This window comes from Nicotiana tomentosiformis, chromosome 3 (assembly GCF_000390325.3).
Source record: "Nicotiana tomentosiformis chromosome 3, ASM39032v3, whole genome shotgun sequence".
NCBI classification, from domain to species: Eukaryota; Viridiplantae; Streptophyta; class Magnoliopsida; order Solanales; family Solanaceae; genus Nicotiana; species Nicotiana tomentosiformis.
The window spans coordinates 63437602-63464626 of record NC_090814.1 but is presented as its reverse complement, the minus strand read 5'-3'; the positions used below and the strand labels follow the sequence as shown (position 1 = coordinate 63464626).

Sequence of the window (27025 nt, the reverse complement as noted above, 5' to 3'; positions counted from 1 at the left end):
AATAAAATAAAAAACTAAATAAAGGAGGGTAAGCTCAAACCCCGTGGCCTGGGGGTCGGTGGCACTGTTTACATACACAAGCCATAAAAACAATAATGATATTCTACTGTTAACAGATTTGCCTCCTTTGTGTGGCCCCCTCACACCCCAGATCCTTGTAATCTCTAACCATATTTCAAATCATGAGTTTCGTTTTTTTCGCCTTTGGACTTTTGACTCTCTCTCTCTCTCTCTCGCATATGCTGAATTAGCATTGCGTTTTTTCGCGTCATCGTTTTTTTTTTCCTCATCTCTCTGGCTAGAGAGAACACAAAAGAACAGACACAGAATTTTCAATCCAAAAAAATGGCTATATCATCATCTTCATCGTCCATGCAAGATATCTTAAAGCAACGCAAATACCCATTCATCTTCTCTTTTTTCCTTTTACTAATCTTCGTCACTTTCCTCCTTATTTCAAACTCCCAGAAATCTCCCATATTCGTTGCCATCGACTTTGCTCAACGTACCTCTAAATCCAAATCATCAATCCCTGCTGATAATCCGGACTTGAATCCTAACACTATTTCAATTGAAAACGTCCCGCGGGGTAATAATATTACGATCAACCCTGATTCTAATGGCCCGCTGAATAATAATTATACGATCAATACTGATTCTGATACATTAATCAACAATGAATTGGAAACGTTCTCTAATGATTGGAAGCTGTGTCCCGGTCCCGTGGCGGTTGATTACATACCGTGCCTTGATAATTGGAAAGCAATAAAGGCAATAAGGTCAAGAAGGCATATGGAGCATAGGGAAAGGCATTGCCCTGTTCCTAGTCCCAGGTGTTTGATTCCGTTGCCGGTTGGTTATAAGTTGCCAGTTTCGTGGCCTAAGAGCAGGGACATGGTGAGATTTTCACTTCTTTGGTGGTAAGATTTTTGTTTTCTTTCTTCCCTTTGGTGCTTTGCTTAAATGATAATTAATGGGATTTTGTAAACCAATGGTTTTATGATCGCTGGAGGCTCGAACTTATATGATTTTTTATTTGCCTTAACCTTTTTTCTTTAATAACAATTAGTGTCTGAAGCTGCTTGCTCGCAACTCGATTGCTAACTCTGTCCATCAAAATTTCTTTAGGTAGATGAAACGAAATTACCAATATTTTTGTCTCAACTGACATTTGAATCTTACATGGAGCTAGATATGGTTTTAGTTGGTTTTTGGAAGTTACTAATTATAGTTCCAAATAATTGTTTTTCTGTTTATGTAAATGGAGCAACTTCTAAATTTGCTAAAGCTTAATTTTGTTTTCTTAGAGAGTCACTTTCTATTCGTCATACTATTTATGTTCTATTCCTCATTTTTTTGTTTTTTTTGCGCGATAGATATGGTATGACAATGTTCCTCATCCTAAGCTTGTGGAATATAAGAAAGAGCAAAATTGGGTAAAGCAATCTGGTTATTATTTTGTTTTTCCTGGAGGTGGAACACAATTCAAGGATGGAGTAAATCACTACATCGAATTCATTGAAAAGGTACTCTGTTTATTTGTAGCATTCTTGTCCTTCAACACCCCAAGCAACAATCTTCTACAGTATATGTTTGTTTCTGTTCAATTGTGTTGCTTTTAATTTTCATCTACAACAATCATCTAATGAATGTAAAATTCTTTGTTAATGTCTGTACATTGATGTCTTTCAAATCTAGATAATCAGTAGAAGCGACATTTTGTGATATTAAGTTAGGAGGCTGGAGGCTTCACTCTTGAGGAAGAGACACTTTGAGCCCGTTTGGACATAAGTAAAATTTCACCTTTTTTCGAAAAATTTTTACTTTTTTCCGAAATCATTGTTTGGTCATAAATTTTCAAATTTTCACTTGAAGATGAATTTTGGAATTTTTCGAAAATTTGAAAAACTCCAAAAAGTTATTTTTCAAATTTTTCACTCAGATCACTGACAAAAATTTCAAAAACAACCCAAAATTATATTCATGTCCAAACACAACTCTAGTTTTCAAATATCATTTTCACTTGATAAAAAATTTCACTTTTTTCCGGAATTTTACAATTCTTATGTCCAAACGCCCACTTCATATCCTGCGCTTTCAAAAAAGAACTCCTAGACGTGTCAAACCAAAGCAAATTCCTTTCCCCCAATCATAATATTTGTTATATGTACATGCAAGTGAATGTCTGTACCTTGGTAGATCATAGTTTCCTTTGATCTTTAAATCGAGCTCCATTACATGATTATTTCTTATTAATTCATGAGATTGTTTGAGTATAGTTTAACAGTTTGTACTAATTACTAATGAATTCACTTCATGCAGTTGGTAACCATAAAAAACCAAAATGCTAATAATTCAGATACAAGTTATCTGGTGGAGTCTGTAATTTGCTTTCAAAATGGATTTGTACACACTCAATACCTATTTATTTCATTGTTTCCTAGATTTTTTGTTTCTTTAATGAGGGATGTTGTGCTGAAAAGGCAGGAATATGAAATTAAATTCTTTGTGCATTTAATTTGAGTTCTGATCATTCTGGAAGGATGTGGAAGAACAAGTAGTTAGTGTTCATTTTAATTTTCCTTTGTTAGTGTTCTCGTGGTATCTATTTTATCTGAGTTTCTTCTTGTTTTTTATTTAGACTTTTCCAACAATTGAATGGGGAAAGAACATAAGGGTCGTTTTAGATGTTGGATGTGGTGTTGCTAGCTTCGGCGGTTATTTGCTGGATAAAAATGTCATTACCATGTCATTTGCTCCAAAGGATGAACATGAGGCTCAGATACAGTTTGCACTCGAGCGTGGAATCCCTGCTACTCTCTCAGTCATTGCAACTAAAAAGCTTGCATTTCCAGATAATGCATACGATATGATTCATTGTGCAAGATGCAGGGTTCACTGGCACGCAGATGGTAAATGACTATTCTCAAATTCTTAAGTCCTTCTACCACCTACATTGTCAACATCGTAACTAATTGAAAACTGCAGGAGGAAAACCATTGATGGAGCTCAACAGGATTCTTAGGCCAGGAGGGTACTTCATATGGTCTGCAACTCCAGTTTATAAGAAGGATGAAGGACATAAGAATGTCTGGAAAGGTTCTCGCTCATTGATACTTAGTTTTTTCTATGTTCTGTCTGTTTGTTGTCGGTGAATTATGTAGAAAATGACTGCAAGAGGCAAGCTTAAAGGAAAGAAATACAGAAGTTGTAATGGTGAAGTTAAGCTGGAACTGAGTTACTCTGTATTTGTTATGCTTGGTAGCATGATTTTCTGTCTTGTTCTTTGCAGTTATGGTTAATCTGACCGAAGCAATGTGCTGGAAGATGGTGGCAAAGACCTACTTTAAAAGAGCTAGAGTCGGGCTAGTTATATATCAAAAGCCAGATTCATCTTCCTGCTATGAGAATCCTAAAGAAAATAATCCCCCTATGTGCAACCAGAGCCATAGGCTGAATAGTTCATGGTACGCTTGAAACAATTTGATGAAGATTATCACATTGTTTCCTTAATCTTGTATTTCACATCCAATACACAGGTACATGCCACTGGACAGCTGCCTTCTACCACTCGCCACAAGTAGCTACGAGTGGCCTGCACCCTGGCCCCAAAGGCTCAACAACAAACCTCTAAGTCTATCCCTTGAAACAGACACTGAAGAAATATTCAATGCGGATACAAAACACTGGGCAGCCCTGGTATCAGATGTGTACTTAGGTGGCCTTGCTATAAATTGGTCAAATGTGAGGAATGTGATGGACATGAATGCAGGCTATGGAGGGTAAGACAAATTTATTTTGTTGGAAGCATATTAACTTGTGCTGCTTCCTCATTGTCTTACTGATACTCCTATTGTTAATACAGATTTGCTACAGCACTGATTGATCGACCCCTGTGGGTAATGAACGTCGTTCCTATCAGTGGACCGGATACTTTACCCATTATCTTTGATAGGGGATTGATTGGCACATACCATGACTGGTGCGAGTCCTTCAATACCTATCCGCGGACATATGATCTTCTACATTCCAGCTTCCTCTTTGGAAATTTAAGTCAAAGGTTCAGTCACTACTTCCTGGTTACAACTTTGAACTAATTTTTGCACAATTTGCTTTAGCAAGAACTGTCAGTTACTTAACAGGTGTAGGCAAATTTTTCTTTTGAGATGAACTTTTAGTTTTTTCTCTTTTTGCAGATGTGACCTAGTGGATGTAGCTGTAGAGATGGACAGAATGCTGAGACCGGGTGGATATCTATTAGTTCAAGACACTTTTCAGATGATTAAACAACTTGGCTCAATTCTGCGTTCACTTCATTGGTCAGTTACCCTGCATCAAGAGCAGTTTCTTGTTGGTAAGAAAGATTTTTGGCGCCCCAAAGACGCTGCAAAAATATGAAAGTCCTAAGCAGTTTTGTATATTTTACAGTATATCTCCAGTTTATCTGTAGAGAGAGAGAGAGAGAGAAGAAAACATAGTTCTCAACAAGTTATAGCAAATTTTCTTCTGAATGTATCCCATTGATTCATTCATTTCCTCTCAAAGAGAAGTATTCAAATTTATACAAATACATACTTCCAGAGGAAAGTGATTTTTGTCTCTAAAAATGAAAAGATGTTCGCTTCTTGGCACACTTATATACAGTAACTTTACTTTTGGCATACCAGCTTTTTTGTAGAGAGAGAATACCATAGTTCTCAAGAAATTATAGCAATTTTTCTACTGAATGTTGATTCATTCATTTCCTCTTAAGGAAGTATTCAAATTTATACAAATACATACTTCCCAAAGGAAAGTGATTTTGTCTCTGAAGATGAAAGATGTTCGCTTTTTGGCACAGTTATCTACAGTGGGTAAAATGAACACTTGATGGAACACAAGATAAAAAAGAAACAAATGCCAGGTTTAACTATGTTAGGGATCCATTGCTTCCTTCTCTGTTATGCTCATGCTTGCAAAGTCTTCACGTAGATGTCAAGATAATTCCATGGAGCAGGGATAAACGTAGCCTTTCGGCTAGAGGGTTAACTGAATCCACAACTTTCGACACGGAGTATGTTGAACTCATAATTTTAACAGTACAATACTAAAAATCTTAAAAGCTGAACCCATTAAATTTAAATTCTGGATCCGCCTCTGTCATGTAGTACTTATTTTTGTTTTATTGTCATTGTTGTTATTGTTTATTTCAGGAGCAAAATATGAGAACAGATTTGCAAGAGGAGATTATCTTCTCAATTACTCCTCCTGCATATCCAGAAGACAAGAAACACTCAGCAGACTCAAAGGTTCATATCATAATCATTATATCAAGCAAATCATCAAACAAAATTCATTTCATGACACTTTACACATCCTTATTGAAGCCTGCACCTTTCACACAAAAACATAAGTCGTACAGGCAAACTATTTAAACAGAAAAGTAGGAACCAAAATCTACTCTAATGCTACACACGCGATGGTCGTAGGGCAAGAGAGGATTCTTCAAACAGGGTGTCACAAAGCAGAAAACGAACCAAACTTCAAAGGAGCTGCACAAAGACTGTTTGCAGTGTCATTCATAAGCATGCCATTGGCAGCTGTAATGCTTCGAGAATAGCAACCAGCTTCACCCTCATAAGAATAACTCTGTTGAGTGGTTGCTCCACCATATAAAACATTGTGATCTTGAACAACCATCCACCCGTTGCATTGTTGTCGATTTGTCAAAGTGTTTGAAGAACCTCCATCCGATTTCTTCTTCTCCTTCCATTCGTGGTCCAAATCAGAAAGCATCAAGCTTGTACCATTCTCCGTTGATGGCAAAGTCTTACTGGTTATAGTAAGTGGATATTTCCTCTTCACTTTGGTCTTAGATATCGTGCTTCCACTAATAGATAGTACTCTAACTTCAATCTCTTCTTCCACTTTCTGCTTAATGTGCTTCTCAGTTCCGTTCAGATAAAAGTTTATCTTGTTCTTGAACTTCAATTCTCGCGAAACTATAGTAGTCAAATTGCCTGCTGACGAATTCACCCAAGAAGAAATCTGGCTCTTTCTCTTCAACTCAACCTCAAATGATCCATCCAACCCTATAAAACTCGAAGACCGCTCAATCTTGAACTTAGGAGTACCTAGATCAAAAGCTTTAGCCTGCACTTCATTGTTATCCAACCAAAGGTGCAAATTCGCATCCACAAGCCAGAATGGGATACCATCCGCAACTCCAAGCCCAAAAAAGTGATCTTGGCCATCAAGTAAAAGTCCCAAAAATGATGTTAAGTCAATGTCATAAGAAGGAAGATCAAATGCCCCTATTGAAACAAGTGGTTCCCAATACAGAGGGTTAATTCCACCTGTGAAAATCACCGGGAACGGAACCACAGATCCTACTAAATTCTCATCTATATTCAACAAAACTTCCCTGTACGATCCGTGGCCTCTTCGGGTAGTCAAACTATTATTCTGTATGTACGAATCAGGAGGATTTGAGTACCAAAACTCATCATACCCATGAGATGATACATAAATTTCAATCACAGCTTTATATGTGTTATTCGGAATAATAACTTTCTGTCCATGCAACTCTGATTCGTTTAGAAATCGGAACCAAAATCCTTGACTCCCATTTCCCGATGTTATTGGTATTATCAAATCTGCCGGTTTTTCGTAGGAACTTTTCAAATTGTTCGCTCCCATTTCTATTGGATTATCCACAGGCTTAACATCATAGTAGAGGAAACTAACATTAACTTGATAAACGCCTGTGTAAATGTCGTTGACCAGATTTTCTAACATGACAGAAAGAGATTTATTCGAGTTGACCAGGATGGAGGAGTACCTGGTAACGTCTTTAGTAACGGACCAGAAAACGCCGTTATCAGTAGGCTCGGGGGTGCTAGTACGGAGGAGCTCGGCACCGTCAAGCCAAACGGCGGCGATACGATCGTATTGGAAACCTTTGGAAGAAGCATTGAACTGAAGAACCACGTGAGTCCAAGAGCAATTGGACGGGGGAGAATATAAAACAGAGACCGGCGGGAGACCTATTGTATTGCTGAAGTTGTGGGTGAGGATATGAAAAGTGCAAGAAGGGGTGAGATTAGCGAATGGCAATGGACGAGTGATTTCCAAGTATTGCTGTGAAGAAGTAGTGTTCTGGCGAAGACTTTGTTTGGTTAAGTGGGAATGGTGTTCAAGGGAAGAAGAAAGTGGGGCAATAAAGCTAATGAAACAGAAGAAGATGAGAATCGCCATGGGAGAGGAAAATGGAGTATTCAATTTTTTAGAGAGCAATCTTTGTCTTGAGATTAGATGGAGCTAAGAGTAGTGAGGTGTAGGGATCCAATTCCAATGTGTGGTTTTGACTAAATCTTTAGGAAAGCAGTTGTATGCTGGGAAGATGTAAATGCTGATTCAAGTTTGGTGTAAATACTTTTGCGTGTGAAAATTTGGGATTGCAATCTTTCTCCTTTCATGTCGACTTTACAGAACACAAATTGATGGAATAGTATAATAGCCAGAGATCTGACTAATACAAACATCAAAGTTAGTGGTGGGAGGGTTCTAGTCTTTCTAAATGAAAAAGACACTTCCTTCTTTAATAAATTTTACGCGGCACAAATTCAATTTATCCGAATAAAAAACTAAAAACGAAAACAAGATATGATGAGTTAGCCTTTTATAAACAATTATGAAACGTCGGTAGGAAAAAGAAAATTATGAAAAGTCAATGAAATAATGGTGCTTACTAGAACCATAAGGTGACAAATGGCAGATTTTTTTCAAAAAGAAGGGTCATGGTACCCAACTATTTCGAGACATTGACGTTTTTGAATTATTTCATTTTTCTAAAGTTTCGTTGCAAAATTTTCTAAAACAGAATATATACCTGTTTACCCGAAAAATCGGATAATGTTGAATTTATGTATGGTTCTAAGGGTACGTAAAATCTTTGATACAAAGACGACAATACAAGAATTTTAGCTATGAGAGCAGGAAAGATGAACAGGAAGCTCCCTCTATTGGATAATCTAAAACAGGCTTAAGTAGATCTCTTTGTTTCTATCCATCCTTTTCTTGTCTACAAGGATGCCCTTTTTATAAGAGAGGGTCATTGCTCTGTTTACAACAAAATATAAAATAATACATATAGTGGAGAACCCATGATGATTTGTCTCCTCGTTGATTCCCGTTAAGATTCTCTACCTTGGTGCGGTTGCAACGACTTTTGTCCGCGAGCTCGATACTGGTTCGAGCTCGACACTGGATCGAGCTATCGGCCTTGGTCAAGGCTCGATTCTGACCTGGGGATCTCGGTGTTTAGCGTGCAAGTTGGTCGGTCTCCGTATCGTCGATGGTCTCTACCTTGCTTCGTAATCTGATTTGGGTATGAGCCCGATAATGATATCGAGCTACCATAGTTGTTCTCGATGCTCGATATCGAACAGGTCATTAACCGGTCTTGAGGCTCGGAGCTCGACGTCCCTATTTCGTATTTTGACCGGGCATGTTATGCAGATGTCCTTTGATCGATACACCATTATCTTCGACCAGCCCGTATGAATGACTAAGATCGGTTTTAACCGTATACAGATAGTCCTCTCGTTTCTCGGAGAAGAATTTAATGAGAAACGATATGATTTTCCAACATCTCGATTAAATATATACTGACGTTTTCATCGATATCGACCATGATGTAGATGATAGCTATCCCGTCGGTTTGGTTTTACCGAGGCATTTAATGTGTCAGGCGGCGGTCGGCCACATCTGATACTGAACCGTTAATGCTTCAATATATAAATGGCCTTTTCTTCCACCATTCGTCATTTTTCATGTCTTCAAACTTCCCAATTTTTCAAGTTCCCCAGAATTCTTCCTTAGAGCACCAAAATATCCTCATTCTTTGTCTACGGCATTTTCAAATGGCAAAAACGTCCAAGTCTGTTCCGCAAAAAGAGACCGCTTCTTCTTCTCGGCCTTCTGGTGGTGAGGATGTGGGAGAACCCTGCCTTGAGAAATTTGTTCCGATTGGGTGTTCGACTGTAGGTGATTTTAAGATTGAAAAGCCTTCTGCGATACCGGGTCGGTGTGAGCCGATGTCGAGGTACCAATGTTTGATTACCGAAAAAGTTCTTGATAAAGTTATACATAAATGTAATTGGGATAACAAACTCGTGGTAATCCCACCGCCCGATGAATCAATTATTACCTACGTCGAAGGGTTCTTAAGTGTTTATACTTATCCTTTCACGTTGGGACCCCTGGACTCTGTCGTCGTTGCCTTTTGCAAGAGGTACGACGTGACACTCGGCCAAATTCACCCTTCCTTTTGGAGGATAGTGATTCTTCTTCGATTTTTCTCGAGCAAGGTCGAGGGACGTATCTTCACCCTCGACCATCTTATGCGCCTTTACAGTCCCCGACTTTATCGAGGAGGGTTGATCAAGCTTGCTCACCGAACAACCAAAGTGCCATTCTCGAGTATTGACGAGACTCGGGATCGGGGTTGGATGGGCCGCTTTGTTCGGGTCAGAACCTCGGATCTGATACCAGCCGATGACTTACCGTTTCTTGAGAAATGGAATATGAGCCGTGAGCAAAAGTTTTTATTTGCCTGTTTTGATTTTGCTGATTGCCTTCTATTTTGTTGATCCATTTTTCGTTCCTAATCGCAGCCATAGCTCGAGTGTCGGAACTGATCCTGGACCTTAGGCAATGGGTCGAAAACCTGGTGTTGCAGAGACCATACTCCGAGCGTGCTTGGGTAGAATTATCAAAGGGTCGATGGGAGGGTCGTAGTCATGGTAAATCCCTTTTAGACTTGCTTTTCCATCGATTCGTATGTTGAATCCCCATTTTCCTTTTCGTAGGACTTGGGAAAGATGTAGTAATGAGGCCCCCCATCTGGTGACGAAAACGTTCCTGTCCTGAAGCCGGTAAAGGAAAAGAAGAGAAAAGACGTACCTAGTCCCCCGATCTCAGAGAAGAGGAAACCGGCTAAAAGATCTCGAAATCCAAAGGGGGGCTCTAGTGTTGTGCTTCCGGAAGCGGTCCGCCATTCAAGGGGCGAACCCGAAGAAGGAGAGGAGAAATTTGCCCGCGTACAGGCTAATGTTGTGATTCAACAGTCTTCTGATTCGGTGGAAGCAAATCAGGGAAACCTGGCCATAATTCTCGAACAAAATGAAGTCGAGATCATTCCATCTCGAACCAAGTTGATAGAGAGGAAAGCCGAGGGTGAATCTTCTCGAGCAGTAGAGGATATTTTAAGAGAGGAGTTCGGGACAGTTGACGTTGGCGGATCCCCTCAGATTTCGGATGCCATGATTCGAGACGCCGTCTTGTTGGAGGATCGGTCCTATGAGGGTATTCAGGAGTCGACCTATATTCATGGTTTTCTGGAGGGGCTCGAAACAGGTGCCTCGGAGGAGGTCACTGGTATTGGTGGAATGGCGGTTCCCAAAAAAGCATCATGGTCAGGTTCTATCGAACCTCCGTTGGTTTATAAACTGGTGAACCGATTTCCGGCCCCAAGTATCGATCCTGACCGGAGGCGGAAGATAGAGTTTTCCGTACCTGTGGATACCCGGATTTTTTCTTCCCCCGTGGGGGTCGCCAGTTATCTTCGGCCCATAATGACCGAAGAGGATCAATCAGTGATGAATGTGGTGGGGCCTGCTTGTCTCTTCAACGAGGCCCAACATACTTTGAATCGGGTAAATCTACTGGTAATTAGGTTTACATTAGAGTTTGTTGGTAATTTTAATGCTTCTTCTTTTGTTTGCAGGCTTCAGTGTTGCATCACGAAGCCTTTCTTCGCATCCGGGAGGAGCACGATGCCGAGGTACGGAGCCTTATTGAGAAAAGTGACTCGTACAGACACCTTAGTGAAAATCTTCGAGCTGACTTATCAGCGGCTCGGGAAGGACATGAAGAGATGGCCGAGCAGGTATTCCGAATATTTCATGATAGTGAAGATGAAAAAGAGATAACTACTAATGATCCGGTTCTGTAGGTTCGGCAGCGGATCGAGCAGGTTGGACGGCTTAACTCGCGGGTAGAAGCGCTACTGGCCAAGGCAGCTGAATTCAAAAAGTATATGGATATACTTGCCTCAAAAAAGGAAGCCGTTGAAGCTCAGTTGGAGCTGTCCGATGCCCAACTTCGATCGGCGAAAGATAACGCCTCGGGGCTGATCGAAAAGATGAAAGATCTTCAGCATCGATTGGATTTGGCCACTTCCGACAAGGCAAATTCGGCCAAGGAACTTGAGGTGGCCCGATCCAAGGCGATCGAGGCCAATAAAAGAGCTGATGCCAAGGTGGCTCAGTTCCGGATTGATGTCGAGGTTAACCAAACCAAAGCTGAGAACATGGTCGAACATGCAAGATGGCAAGCTCGGAGAGAGGCTCTCGAGGAGGTAAGAGTTCGGGGCTTCGATGTTGGGATCGAGATTGAAGTTGCCAGGGCAGAAGAGAACAAAGCTCGGAGGTTGGCCTTTCCCGAAGAGGACTCCGATGATTCGGGTGAGTCTGAAGATGAGGACGATGCTGCAAATGCAGCCTCCGGTGAAGATTGAGTCACTTAAGTGCTTAGGTCGTCCGCGTTCTTTTGGTATCGTTTTTTGGTTTTCGCATAAAAAACCATTTGGATGAGTAGATGTCTCTGTAAATATAAATTTCTCTTCTTTTGAAGCAAAATAGCCTCACGGGCTAAGTAGATAGTTTGAATTTTAATCTCTGTTGCCTTGTGGGTAGTCCCCTTTGTTTTGAAAGGCTCGAACATCCTTCAGTTTTAAATAGTCAGCTGTTCATTTGAATTCAGAGATATGAGTATCTTCACTTGAAATAATGTGGCCCGTAGGTGTAATGGTTGAGTGAGTGATGATCTTGAGGTAAAAGCAGCCCGTAGGCTTTGCAGTCGAGCGAAGGATTCGAACTTTGATGCATGTAGCCCCTGGGCATAATAGTCGAGTGAGAGCTTTGCTCGAACTCAAAAATAAAAAGAGCCCGTATGCTTGGTGACCGAGTGAATGCTTGTTCGAACTCGATACAAAAAATAGCCCGTAGGCATAATAGTTGAGTGAGCGCTTTGCTCGAACTCAAAATAGAAAGAGCCCGTAGGCTTGGTGATCGAATGAATGCTTGTTCGAACTCGATACAAAAATAGCCCGTAGGCATAATAGTCGAGTGAGCGCTTTGCTCGAACTCAAAATAGAAAGAGCCCGTAGGCTTGGTGATCGAGTGAATGCTTGTTCGAACTCGATACAGAAATAGCCCGTAGGCATAATAGTCGAGTGAGCGCTTTGCTCGAACTCAAAATAGAAAGAGCCCGTAGGCTTGGTGATCGAGCGAATGCTTGTTCGAACTCGATACAAAAATAGCCCGTAGGCATAATAGTCGAGTGAGCGCTTTGCTCGACCTCAAAATAAAAGGAGCCCATAGGCTTGGTGGTCGAGTGAATGCTTGTTCGAACTCGATGCTGTTTGCATAATTAATCGTAAAATATCGATAAAGAAGATTGATCACTCAAGTCATCATACATGTGTACATGTTTTGCATCAGGCTCGGGCCAACTACATAAGCATTGTTTGTTTTGTTGGGACACTATTTGTCGTGAAATAACGAAGTAACATCCTCGCTCTGAACTTTGATAATCATCACAGATGTGTTTAGTGGTAAAGCCCCCCATGCGAGGTTGATTTTAAAAAGGCCTCGGATACTTAGCAATAGCATTGTTTCCTCTATATGGCTGGTATCGATCTCCGGCCGATTTTTGTTCGGTAGTTCTTTTTGTAACTGACCTGGACATCGACTGGTCATCTTCAACTCTTATTTTGGCTTGATATCGATTATGCACATCGGTCCAAGTAATAGCCGGGTACTCGATCAGATTTTGTTTCAGCCGTCGTGACGCCATCGAGCCCCGCTCGTTTAGACCTTGAGTGAAAGCTTGAACAGCCTAATCGTCTGTGACCGGTGGCAGATCCATTCGTTCCCTTTGAAAACGAGACACGAACTCCCTTAACAACTCGTTATCCTTTTGGGTTACCTTGAACAGGTCCGACTTTCTGGTTTCTACTTTGATGGCTCCGGCGTGCGCTTTTACGAAGCAATGTGCAAGCATAGCAAAAGAGTCAATAGAGTTAGATGGTAAATTATGATACCATACCACAACCCCTTTTGACAGGGTTTCACCGAATTTTTTCAATAACACTGATTCGATCTCATCATCTTCCAAATCATTGCCCTTCACGGCAAACGTGTAAGAAGTGACGTGCTCATTGGGGTCGGTCGTTCCGTTATATTTGGGTATTTCGGGCATACAAAATCTCTTGGGGATTGGCTTTGGGGCCGCACTCGAAGGGAAAGGCTTTTGAATGAATTTTTTTGAATCTAGCCCTTTCATCATTGGTGGAGCTCCCGGGATTTGATCGATCCTGGAATTGTACGTTTCTACAATTTTTTCGTTGGCCTCGACTCGTTTAGTGAGTTCCACGAACATCTTGGTAATTTCGGGAGTAGTCCCCGATTCCCGTTCATTCGACTTCTCTACGACTGGTTCCGTTCTCAGGGTGATTTCTCGAAGTGGGTTGAATTTCGGTGTGCTACGTATGTGATTTTGGTTCTGTAGTTGTGTTATCGCTGCTTGTTGGGCTTGTAACATCTCGAAGATCATCCGTAAGCTGACTCCGATCTCCTCCCCGTTATGGGTGTCTCGAGCTATAGATCGAGTGTCGCCCTGAGCACTTTTTTCCGGTTCGGAATGTTTGTTTGCCTCATGAGCCACTTGTGAATTGACATCTGACGGTATTTCAACTTGAGCTTTGGTGACATTGTTAATTTGCTTTCCGGCCCTGGGTGTCAAGTTATTAATTTCCTCTTGAAGGCCGGCGTCGAGGTTGATAGGCATAGCCATTGTTGACTTTCAAGTTGCAAGCTGGAGTGTACTGTAGATTTATATCAAACAATTACTGTTATCCTTAGCCCCATGGTGGGCGCCAAACTGTTTACCCGAAAAATCGGATAATGTTAAATTTATGTATGGTTCTAAGGGTACGTAAAATCTTTGATACAAAGATGACAATATAAGAATTTTAGCTATGAGAGCAGGAAAGATGAACAGGAAGCTCCCTCTATTGGATAATCTAAAAGAGGCTTAAGTAGATCTCTTTGTTTCTATCCATCCTTTTCTTGTCTACAAGGATGCCCTTTTTATAAGAGAGGGTCATTGCTCTGTTTACAACAAAATATAAAATAATACATATAGTGGAGGACCCATGATGATTTGTCTCCTCCTTGATTCCCGTTAAGATTCTCTACCTTGGTGCGGTTGCAACGACTTTTGTCCGCGAGCTCGATACTGGTTCGAGCTCGACACTGGATCGAGCTATCGGCCTTGGTCAAGGCTCGATTCTGACCTGGGGATCTCGGTGTTTAGCGTGCAAGTTGGTCGGTCTCCGTATCGTCGATGGTCTCTACCTTGCTTCGTAATCTGATTTGGGTATGAGCCCGATAATGATATCGAGCTACCATAGTTGTTCTCGATGCTCGATATCGAACAGGTCATTAACCGGTCTTGAGGCTCGGAGCTCGACGTCCCTATTTCGTATTTTGACCGGGCATGTTATGCAGATGTCCTTTGATCGATACACCATTATCTTCGACCAACCCGTATGAATGACTAAGATCGATTTTAACCGTATACAATATCCTTTCTCAAAAAAAATATCAAAATACTATTTTAACGTATTGGGTTGCTTTATTTTACTCCTTTCTCGAAAAAATATCAAAATTTTCATCATTCTTGTTGATATGAACTAACAATAGTAAAATCATATCCAAAAAGAAATAAGCTAATGTTTAATGGGTAACGTATTGGACATTGACATGAGATAATTGACTAATGTCTAATGGATAACATCAAATATAAAATATAAAGTTTTTAAATTTTTGAATATCTAAAAATCCGAAGTACTGAATCTAATATACAATCGAAATCTAAAATTTTTAAAAATTAAATTCGAAATCTAATTCATAATCCGAAATCCAAACCAAAAATCCAAATTTTAATTTTGATTTCGGGTTTGCCCTAATAACAGCCACGCATTGGTTGATAAACTCCATGCCCTAATCTTTAGAGAAGCTCTCTCTTCGTCATTACAAAAAATATCAATCAAAAGTAATGCTGGAGAAGAATCAGCCCCATGTTATGGCGATTAAAATATTTTGTTTAGGTTTCAGAATCAGGTATATTTTGTTTCTTTGCTTCTGTTATTTTTTGTCAAACTCCAAGCGGCTAAGGGCTAAATATATCCTTTTACTTTCGAAAATGGTCTAAGAATACCCCTTGTTATACTATTGGGTTATCTATACCCCTCATACTTTGAGTTCAAATATACCCCTCATTTAAACGGAGGGACACGTGTCATCGTCCTGTTGGCCAATTCTAAATACCTCCTAATTAATTAAAAAGACTCGTTACCCATGCCCGAAAAGCAATTTTCTAAATCAATTTTTTTTTTTGTAAAAACTGAAAAAAACAAAAATATTTTTTTTCCAGGTTTTACAAGAAAACTGCTTTAAAAAAAACTGAAAAATATTTTCTAAAATAATATTTTTGTAAAAACTGAAAAACAAAAACTGAAAAGCAATTTTCTAAAGCAATATTTTTGTAAAAACTGAAAAAAATCGAATTTTTTTTTTCCAGTTATTAGAAAAATATTGCTTTAAAAAAAACTGAAAAATAATTTCTAAAGCAATTATTTTTTTGTAAAAACTAAAAAGTAATTTTTTAAAGCAATATTTTTGTAAAAACTGAAAAACAAATATTTTTTTTTCCAGTTTTTAGGTAAAACAAATTCAGTTTTTCCAGTTTTTAATTGCTTTTCAGTTTTTTTCTAAAAACTGAAAAAAAAATATTTTCGTTTTTTTCAGTTTTTAGTAATTTTTTTTTTAGTTTTTTCCAGTTTTTATCAAAAAAATTGCTTTAGAAAATTGCTTTTCGGGTATGGGTAATAGGTATTTTTAATTAATTAGAAGATATTTAGAATTGGCCAACAGGACGATGACACGTGTCACTCAGTTTAAATGAGGGATATATTTGAACCCAAAGTATGACTGCAGATGTATAAATAATCTAATAGTAAAATCATGAGTATTTTTTAGACTATTTCAAAAATAAAAAGGTATATTTGGACCTTCGTCGAACTCCAAAATGGTTCTTGTCATTTGTTACTTTTAAGTTTTCTAATGCTAATATTTACATAAAGTAATGGATAGTGGTCCAACGTTATGCCTTTTGTCTCATAAGTGCTGAAGAGTGGTTCAGAGAATATTTAGAAGTAGATGCATGCTATGTAAAATGTACTCACAATTTAGCGAATATGTTCGAGGAAGCATTTTTTAGCATAAACATTTACCACATCTAGTCGATGAAACATTTATATTGAAATCATGGTAGAATACTTCTTCACAAAATACTTGGGGAGTGCTCAACATCAGTTTTTAGCAGTTATATCACAAACATTATAAATAATTAATTGACTAGTCGAACTTCAGCTACATATGTTAATATCAAATTAAATCTACTCTAATGCTACACAATACACACGGAAAAGATTTAACAAAATAGGATACTGCAAAAGGTGTCAAATCTACTCTAAGTGGGCGTTTTGACATAAGAATTATAAAATTTCGAAAAAAATTTAATTTTTTCTCAAGCGAATAATGGTATTTGAGAATTAGAGTTGTATTTGGACATGAATATAATTTTGGGTTGTTTTTGAATTTTTGTGAGTGATCTGAGTGAAAATTTTGAAAAACAGTTTTTTTGAGTTTTTCAAATTTTCGAAAAATTTCAAAATTCATTTTCAAGTGAAAATTGAAAATTGAAAATTTTATACCAAACACTAATTTCAAGAAAAGTGAAAAAATTTCGAAACAAAGGTAAATTTTTTTTCATGGTGGCTCTTAATTTTCTTATCTGTTACTCTGTTTTTATAACTATAAAGTTTTTCTAAAATAGAATTATATCCTTTTTCTATGCAGCGGAGCTGACGATGGATAACCACTCCACTAGCTAGCCTCTACCCTAAAAAGAGGAAGGAAAAAAAAAAACAAAAAAAAGTATAGTCATTAAGTTCTCGACAGCTGACATGTGACCTCCTTAATTAAAATTTATAGGCTAATTAATTTGTTTTAAGGAAAATTACATTTTTAATCCTTCAAATATTGACAAATTCTGATTTCTTTTTTCTTATTTCTCTCGTTTATTTATATCCACTTGTTGTCATCAATAAAATCTTAAAATTTAGGTTTCTCATCCATGCAATCTTTGTTATCATAATATGTCATAAGTATATTTTAATTAACCTGTTGTGACATGTAGACTAATTCTACTTTTTATTAATGGTAACTTGTATTTATCCTTGAATTTAAGTTATATACACTAAACTCCCGCTATGCACGAGGTTCAGGGAAGGGCCAGACCACAAAGGTCTATTGTATGCAGTCTTACCCTGTATTTCTGCACCCTTGACCTCCTGGTCACATAACAACAACTTTAATTTACCAGTTACGCCAAGATTGTACTTCAAGAAAATAATTTCTAGTACATATATGTACAAATAGTTTTATTGATGTGATGGGATAAACTCGTTTTTTGCTGTTATCCTGATGCGCAGAGAAGTCCTTAAATAGAAATCGAAAAAATTTCATGGAGTTGTCTTGTAGCATATTATGATAGTAAAATTGCGAGAAGAAATCCTCCTCAGTTATTCCTCTTACATTCCAAAAGAGGCAAAGACTCAATTCTCAGGTTCATATCAAACATAGAGACAAGAAAAAGTATTATATCAAGCAAATCATCAAAAAAATGTTCATTTTTTGACATTTCGCATGCTAATTGACGCCTAAACCTTTCACCAAAAAAACAATATATTAAATCATACAGGCAAACTATTTAGACAAGTAGGGAATCAAAGTCTACTCTAATGCTACAAACGGAATGCAATCATCAGCCGAGGATCTAGCTTTTGGACATACCCTGTATATATATATTAAAAAATCTACTACAAAATATCCATAAATATTCGATTGTGAAACCAGTTGCTTATTATATATTTACTTGATATCGTTATAGGAACCCATAAACTTCAAATCCTGAATCTTACTCCGAATGCAATGGACCTAGAGTAAGAAGGGATTCTTCAACCATATTTGTGTCACAAAGCAGAAAATGAACCAAACGTCAACGGAGCTGCACAAAGACGGTCTGCATTGTCATTCATAAGCTTGCCATTGACAGCTGAAATGACTCGAGAATAGCAACCAGCTTCACCCTCATAAGAATAACTCTGTTGAGTGGTTGCTCCGTCGTATAAAACATTGTGATCTTGAACAACCATCCACGCGCTGCATTGCTGCCTATTGGTCAAAGAGATTGAAGAATATCCTTTCGATTTCTTCTTCTCCTTCCATTTATGATCCAAATTAGAAAGCATCAACCTCGTACCATCCTCTCTTGATGGAAAACTCTTCGTAGTTATAGTAAGCGGGTATTTCCTCTTCACTTTGGTCTTAGATATCGTGTTACCACTATCTGACAATACTCTAACTTCAATATCTTCTTTTACCTTTTGCTTAATCTTCTTCTCAGTTCCGTTCTGATAAAACTTTATTTTGTTCTTGAACTTCAGTTCTCGCGAAACTTTAGTTGTCAAACTGCCTTCTGTTGACTTCACCCAAGAAGAAAACTTGCTCTTCCTCTTCATCTCAACCTCAAATGAACCATCCAGTCCTACAAAGTTCGAAGATCGCTCAATCTTGAACTTAGGAGTACTCGAATCAAGAGCTTTAGCCTGCACTTCACATGGCAATGCGCAATTGTTATCCAACCAAAGGTGCAAGTTCGCACCCACAAGCCAAAATGGAATACTATCTGCAACCCCAAGCCCTAGAAAATGGGATTGGCCATCAAGTAAAAGCCCCAAAATTGGTGTTAAGTCAATGTCGTAAGAAGGAAGATCAAATGCCCCTATTGAAACAAGTGGTTCCCAATACAGAGGATTAATTCCACCCGTGAAAATCACAGGGAATGGAACCACGGATCCTACCAAATTCTCATCTATATTCAATAAAACTTCCCTGTACGCTCCGTTGCCTCTCCTAGTAGTCAAATTATTCATCTCTATGTACGAATCAGGAGGATTTGAGTACCAAAATTCATCATACCCGTGAGATGATACGTAAATTTCAATCACAGCTTTATATGTATTCTTTGGAATAATAACTCTCTGTCCATGCAACTCTGATTCGTTTAGAATTCGGAACCAAAATCCTCCACTCCCATTTCCCGATATTGGCAATATCAAGTCAGCCGGTTTGTCAAACTCATAGTCACTTCTCAAATTGTTCATTCCCATTTTAATCGGATTATCCACAAACACATCATGTTCCAGCTTCAGTTTCCGATTAGTACTAGTACTATTTGATAATGGAACATTCAAGTTCTTAACATTATAGTACAGGAAACTAATATTGACATGATATACACCTGTATAAATGTCGTTGACCATATTTTCAAGCATGACAGAGAGAGAACTATTCGCGTTGACGAGGATGGAGGAGTACCTGGTAACGTCTTTAGTAACAGTCCAGAAAACGCCGTTTCCAGTAGACTGCGGGGTGCTGGTACGGAGGATCTCGGCGCCGTCAAGCCAAACGGCGGCGATACGGTCGTATTGAAAACCACTGGAAGAAGCATTGAACTGAAGAGCCACATGAGTCCAAGAGCAATTGGGTGGCGAAGAGTAAGCGACGGAGACCGGCGGGAGACCCACTGTGTTGGCGAAGTCATGAGTGAGGATATGAAAAGTGCAGGAAGGAGTGAGAGTAGCGAATGGAAATGGACGAGTGATTTCTAAGTATTGCTGTGAAGAAGTGTTATTCTGGCAAAGATGATCGTGTTTGGTTAAGTGGGAATGGAGTTCAAGGGAAGAAGAAAGTGGAGCTATAAAACTGATGAAAAAGAAGAAGATGAGAGTCGCCATGAGAGAGGAAAATGAAGTAGTATTCATTTTTTAATTTAATAGAATCTCTGGGGATTTAGAGAAAACATGACAAATCGTGAGAATAGTAGATGGAGTTAAGAGGAGTGAGGACACCTGGTTAATTTGGTAGGTGGGATATTTAATAAAGCTGGGATCTGATGTTATGTTTGATTAACGACTTTTGCGTATGAAAATTGGAGATTAAAATTTTTATCATTCCATGTCGACTTTAGAGAACAAAAATTGAACGTATAGACAGTTTTAAAAAGTAAGCGGTGACAGAAAGCGCGCAATTATGAATAATTGTGTTTACTAGAACCATAAGGTGACAAATGGCAGATTGAAAAAGAAGGTCATGTTTCCCAACTATCTCAAGATATTGATGTTTATAAATTTTCTCACTTTTCGAGAGTTTCTCTCTTGTTTCATTGCGAAGTTTTCTAATATATTAATGACGTTGATTTATTTTGTTTCTTGTTTACCCGAAAAATGGATAGAGTTGAATTTATATGCAATTATAAGAATATATGGTATAACTTGGTACAAATCGAAAAAAATAAGTAAAGATATATCGAATATTCACTATAAAAAGGAATGAATACAAACCCAAATTGAAAAGAGAATGATTTATAAATGAACAAGATGAATCAATATCAAATGCCCAAACAGAATAATATTTGCTTGATGTTATGTAAATCTCAATAATTTCTGAATATGAGAATGTATGAATATATGAATGAATGTGTGAATCAATGAATTCCCCCCTTGAATCAATGATAACCTACTCTTAATATAGTAGATGAATCATACTTTGGATATAATTAAAAATACATAGTGGGGATCCCATGATAGATTAATTAATTAGTTTTTCCTTGATTTCCTCCGATATTTTCTCCCCAAATGCGGCTATAACGACTCTTTTGTCCCTTGGCTCGAGCCTTAACTAGGTCGCTCTCGATCGTGATCGGCCTCTATCTGGGCTCGATCTCGGTTTCGGCCGATTTCGGTCTCGATTGGTCTCTATTTGCTCGACCTCTATCTGGGCTCGATATCGATCTTGGTTGATCCCGACCTTGATCGATTTCTAAGGCTCGAACTCAGCAGCCCGACTTCACATCATAGCTCGATATTACAATGACGAACCTTGGTCCATCATGCCCCAATCTCGATTAGTCACACGAAGGGCAAACTCGGTTTTGGCCGTATACAGATAGTCCCCTCGTTTCTCGGAAAGAATGTGGTGAGAAACGATATAATTTTTCAACCTCTGACTAGATACACACTAACGTCTGCGTCGAGCCCGATTGTGACGTATATGGCAAATGTCCCGTCGGTTCAGTTATCAAGGCATTAAATGCGCGTCAGTCGATGGCGGCCACTGCCAATTTTGAACCGTCATTGTGAAATCTATAAATAGCCCCCCATTCTTCATTATTTTAAACCTTTACCTTCAACTCTTCTCATTCCAACCTTCACAGTTCTTTGCCTTCTCCAAAGTTCTCAATTTCTAGGTTTAAAAATTTCTTTTCTTGTTCTTCACCAAACACCAAAATATTTCAATTTCCAATCTTCTTTGTTCTTGAAAATTTAGATGGCCAAGATATCTAAAATCGTTCCTCATAAAGAGGTTACTTCCCCATCTCGCCCGGCCGGTGAGAAATCGGTGGTGGAGCCACGCCTTGAAGAACTCGTTCCCGGGGGATGTGTTATCGATTCCGACTTTAAGGTCGAGAAACCCTCATCGGTTGCTGGTCGATGTGAGCCGGTATCGAGATATATATGCTCGATACCTAAAAGCCTTCTTGATTTAGTGAAGAAAGATTGTGGTTTGGAAAACAAAGAGGTTGTGATACAGGCACCACAGGAAGCGATCACTACCCACGTGGAAGGGTACTTGAGTGTTTACACTTATCCTTTCACGTTGGGTCCCCTCGATCCGGTCATCATTGACTTCTGCAAGAACTACCAAGTGACCCTCGGCCAAATACATCCTTCTTTGTGGAGGATTGTAATTTTGCTCCGTTTCTTTGTGAGCAAAATTGACGGGCTTCCCTTTACCCCCGACCACCTCGTAAGATTATATAGCCCTCGTCTTTACCGAGGTGGGCTAATGAAGCTTTAACGACGGGCCACCAAGGCGTTCACCTCGAGCATAGATGAAGACAAAATAGGGGTTGGATGAGCCTGTTTGTTCGAGTGAAGACCTCAGACCTAATCCCGGCGGAGATGTTTCCATTTCCCGAGAAATGGAATATGAACCGTAAGTGTGATTCCGTTTTTAGTTTTTGTTGTTTTTACTTCTTCATCTTTTCTTATCAGTGTTTTTCTTGACACAATCGTTTCTTGGATGCCGAGTGCGGTTTCCCATCTCGAGAACTGGGCTAGGAGCCTAGTTTCGACGTCAACATATGTCGTTGTCAAAGGGCCGATGGGAGGCTCGTACTCATGGTAAACCTTCCTCTTGGCTCACCGATCTGTTCAAGTATTTTTTTCAGGCATAAGTTTTACTTACTTTTCTTTCTTTTAGGTCTCGAAAAAGATGCGGTTATGAGACCCCCATCAGGTGATGAAGAAGTTTTACCACCTATCTCAATACCGGAGAAGGTGATTAAGAGAAAAAGGGCCTCAGACTCCGAGGGTCAAAACTCCAAAAAGAGAGCGGCTCGTAAACCCAAAGTGAACATAATCCCTTTGATTATGGAGTAGGTCCTGAGTCTAAGGGATGAAGAAGAAGAAGAAGAAGAAGAAGAAGAAGAAGAAGAAAATGATTCTGGGCTGTTGGCCCGTGCACGGGCTAGCACCGATACTCAGAATACTTCGGTATCGGTGGGAGTTGATACTGCTCCGACCAGGCTTGGTGAGGTCGAGGAGGGGACTTCGACCCAAGTTCCCGAGCCGAGGGAGACCGAGGATGTTTTACCTCGGGGCAAAGAGACAGTCGAAGAAGCTGCGGATGTCGGTGTGCAAACCGAGCTTGAGGCTCCCCAAGACGGAGGCGGGGCTCAAAAAGACCTACTTAGGGCGATAGAGATCGGGGATTCCCCCTCTTTCTCTTCGTTTTCCCAATCGATGATACGTGACGCTCAAGTTGTGGAGACTTGTCATAGGGAAGGAGCCCATGGAGGGGAAGATCCTTTCCGTGGTTATTTTATCGGGGTAGAAGATGTCACCGGTCTGAGTGACTTGGAGGCTGTAAAGAAGAGCTCGAGCGGTGTGGGAGCACCTTGCCTTTTTAACGAAGCCCAACAGGCCCTGAATCGGGTAAGTTCATACATTCTTTGCCAATTTTCATACTTGTGTTTTTCTTTCCTTGTAGAATCCCTTCTTATTTTTGTAGGCTTCTGTGCTTCATCACGAGGCGGTTTTCCAATCCCGAGGGGAGCTGAGCCGATTCGAAGCTGAAGTTAGAAGGTTTACTAAGGAGAGAGATTCCTTAAAGCTTCTCAGTGAGCAGAGAGAAGGAGAAGTAAAAGGACTTCGGACTGAGCTGGAAACATCTCAGAAAGAACAAGCTCAGATGGCTCAGTAGGTAAGAAGAATCTTTGAATTTAATGATATTGACTCGGGAGCGATGGCTAACAGTTTGGTCCCGCCAGTCGAGCAAAAGTTTGATGTGATCAAGCAGCTTCGTGTTGAAGTGGACGTAGTGAAATCGGAGGCCGAGAAATAGAAGAAAAACATGGACCGCCTCGCTTCAGAAAAGGAGACTGCCTGAACTCAACTGGATTTGGTTGAGACCCAACTCCGAAGATTGAAAGAGAAAGACTTGGTGCAAGCCAAGAAAATCGAGGAGTTCCAGTATCAATTGGGTTCAGCAAATTCTGATCGAGAAAGGTTGGCCATAGAACTTACAACGGCCAAATCAGAGGTCGAGAAGACCATGACCAATGTTGATGTAATGGTGGCCGTTTATCGATCTGATACCGAAGCTTCTCAGGTTCGAGCAAAGGAAGTCACTCAGGTTGCTCATGCTCAAGCAAAATGGGTTGCCGAGCATGTTAAATGCTAGTCTCGAAGGGAGACTCTCGAAGAGATCCATGTTCGTGGCTTTGATCTTACAGCCAAGATCGAGAAAGCTAAGGAGCTTGAAGCCGAAGCCAGAGTGTTGGCCTTTCCTGATGATAATGATACCAGGAGTGCGAGCGGATATGAAAGTGAAGGGGCCCTCGAGGGCGAAGACGCTGCTCCTGGAGAGGACTAAGTCTTTTAGTATTTTTTGTGTTTCTTATAAGACCGTTTTGGTCTTTTATAAAGAAATTTGATTGGGCCATGCTTCCCTTGTAAATAATTTTTGACATGTATAAAAATATTTCTTCCTTTCTGCCTTATAGAATTGTTAAGTTGTTTTCTAAGGTCGGGGTTCAGATAATTTAATCAAAATCGAACTAGTGTAGCCCTTAGGCTTTTTGATCGAGTGAGTGTTTTCTCGAACTCGAAATAAAAAAATAGCCTTTAGGCTTTATGGTCGAGTGAGTGTTTGTTCGAACTCGAAGTAAAGTAACATCCCTTAGGCTTTATAATCGAGTGAGTGCTTTGCTCGAACTCGAAGTAAAGTAATAACCCTTAGGATTTATGGTCGAGTGAGTGTTTGTTCGAACTCAAAGTAAAAAATAGCCCTTAGGCTTTATGATCGAGTGAGTGTTTGCTCGAAGTCGAAGTAAAGTAACAACCCTTAGGATTTATGGTCGAGTGAGTGTTTTCTCGAACTCGAAGTAAAAAAAATCCCTTAGGCTTTATGATCGAGTGAGTGTTTGCTCGAACTCGAAGTAAAGTAACAACCCTTAGGCTTTATGGTCGAGTGAGTGTTTGCTCGAACTCGAAGTAAAAAATAGCCCTTAGGCTTTATGATCGAGTGAGTGTTTGCTCGAACTCGAAGTAAAGTAACAGCCCTTAGGCTTTATGGTCGAGTGAGTGTTTTCTCGAACTCGAAGTAAAAAAAAATCCCTTAGGCTTTATGATCGAGTGAGTATTTGCTCGAACTCGAATTAAGGTAGCCTTTAGGCTTTGTAGTCGAGTGAGGGTGATTTCTCGAACTCGAATTAAGGTAGCCCTTAGGCTTTGTAGTCGAGTGAGGATGATTTCTCAAACTCAAATTAAGGTATCCCTTAGGCTTTGTAGTCTCAGTGAGGATTTCCTCGAACTCGAAGCAACGTAGCCCTTAGGCTTTATGTTCGAGTGAGTGTTTGCTCGAACTCGAAGTAAAAAATAGCCCTTAGGATTTATGGTCGAGTGAGAATGATTTCTCGAACTTGAAGCAAAGTAGCCCTTAGGCTTTATAGTCGACTGAGGATGATTTCTCGAACTCGAATTAAGGTAGCCCTTAGGCTTTGTAGTCAAGTGAGAGTTTGCTTGAACTTGAAGCAACGTAGCCCTTTGGCTTTGTAGAACTTGATCTTGTTGATTTTTCGGATGGCAGTCCCCGATTTATGGGGTAATCATTCGAACTTCGGTCATGGTTGTCCCTTAAGCCTGTTTACACAATAGATCGAGAACATGAAGTAGAAGAATCTTTCTAAGATATGAGATATCGGTAAAGAAGAAATTTCTCTTTATAAGTAATTATACATGCGTTCATGTTTTGTGCCAGGGCTCGAGCAAACTACGCTGGCATGGTTCGTTCGACCATTTAGCCCTTACAAATTTTTCATACCGCGACCTGTTGCCATGAAGTATTTTCCTTGCTTCGAACTTGATATATTCGAGGGCAATGCCCCCCAGTATTCGAGGTTAATTGTAAAGAGGCCTCAGATACTGCTGAGTTGTTCTAAGTTAGAACGATCAATGGTTGCCTCATTAAAAACCTCACCGAAAAATCCATTTGGGACAAAACCTGTCTAAGGAAAAAAGAGTACAACGCATGCTTTCAGACCTAAAGGCTTCGAGTTGAAGAATCCATCCATGTTTCTGGTCGAACACTTGCAAGGGTTAATTTCGAAATATAAATGAACATGGGAGGGTCGTACCTTAGCAGTAGTATCGTTTTAGGTGCGATACGTTCCAGTTGCTCGGTAGTTATTTGTCGTTTATCACACTGAGCTTGTAGGATCCTTTTCCGACGATTTCGAGAACCTGATACGGTCCTTCCCAGTTCTGACCCAGTTTCTCTTCATTCGGATTTCGGGTGTTGAGGGTGACTTTCCTTAGCACCAAGTTCCCGATTTTAAAATGTCAAAGATTGGTTCTTCGATTATAGTACATTTCGATCCGTTGTTTTTGGGCGGCCAATCGGACGAGAGTTGCTTCTCATCTTTCATCCAACAATTCTAGGCTTGTATTCATGGTCTCGTTATTTGACTCATTTGTTGCATATCGAAATATGATGCTAGGTTTTCCGACCTCAACTGAGATTAGAGATTCGGTGCCATAAACCAACGAGAATGGCGTTGCTCCGGTACTGGATTTTGATGTTGTGCGGTATGCCTATAGGACCTCAGGTAGTATTTCTCTCCATTTTCCTTTAGCGTCGGTCTATCTCTTCTTAAGATTTTGGATGATGGTTTTGTTGGTCGAGTCGGCTTGTCCGTTCCCGCTGGGATGATAAGGTGTTGATAGGATCTTTTGGATCTTGCGATCCTCGAGAAATTTAGTTACTTTGCTGCTGATGAATTATTTTCTATTGTCACATACAATCTCGGATGGCATCCCGAATAGACATATGATGTGGTCCTAAATGAAGTCTATCACTTCTTTTTCTCTGACTTTCTCGAAAGCATGTGCTTCAACCCATTTAGAGAAATAATCAGTCATAAACAAAATAAACTGAGCTTTATCTTGGGCCGATGGGAGGGGGCCGTCGATGTCTATTCCCCATTTCATGAAAGGCCATGGAGATAGGACCGAGTGGAGTAGCTCCATCGGGTTGATGAATCATGGGCGCATGTCTTTTGCATTTGTCGCATTTTCGAACGAACTCCTTTGCATCCTTGCCCATATTGGTCCAATAATACCCTGCTTTGATTACTTTGTGGACCAGCGAATCAGCACCGGAATGGT

At 39.7% G+C, this 27025-nt stretch overlaps 3 protein-coding genes across 3 annotated transcripts; 1 reads left to right on the top strand and 2 right to left on the bottom strand.

Annotated features, from left to right (window-relative positions):
- The first annotated feature begins 139 nt into the window (after positions 1 to 139).
- On the top strand, positions 140 to 4463 carry LOC104106477 (probable methyltransferase PMT23). Its single transcript, XM_009615027.4, has 8 exons — positions 140 to 897; positions 1377 to 1526; positions 2642 to 2912; positions 2989 to 3099; positions 3293 to 3467; positions 3540 to 3782; positions 3866 to 4060; positions 4197 to 4463. The coding sequence occupies exons 1-8, from the start codon at positions 346 to 348 to the stop codon at positions 4396 to 4398; spliced, it is 1899 nt and encodes a 632-aa protein (XP_009613322.1). The 5' UTR covers positions 140 to 345; the 3' UTR covers positions 4399 to 4463.
- An 816-nt stretch (positions 4464 to 5279) lies between these two features.
- On the bottom strand, positions 5280 to 7513 carry LOC104103624 (peptide-N4-(N-acetyl-beta-glucosaminyl)asparagine amidase A). The gene has a single exon (XM_033658059.2). It carries the CDS (start codon positions 7234 to 7236, stop codon positions 5497 to 5499), a length of 1740 nt encoding a protein of 579 aa, XP_033513950.1. The 5' UTR covers positions 7237 to 7513; the 3' UTR covers positions 5280 to 5496.
- Positions 7514 to 18205: 10692 nt separating this feature from the next.
- LOC104121544 (peptide-N4-(N-acetyl-beta-glucosaminyl)asparagine amidase A-like) lies at positions 18206 to 20059 on the bottom strand. The gene has a single exon (XM_070198537.1). The coding sequence runs from the start codon at positions 20057 to 20059 to the stop codon at positions 18206 to 18208; it is 1854 nt and encodes a 617-aa protein (XP_070054638.1).
- Between the last annotated feature and the right edge of the window lie 6966 nt (positions 20060 to 27025).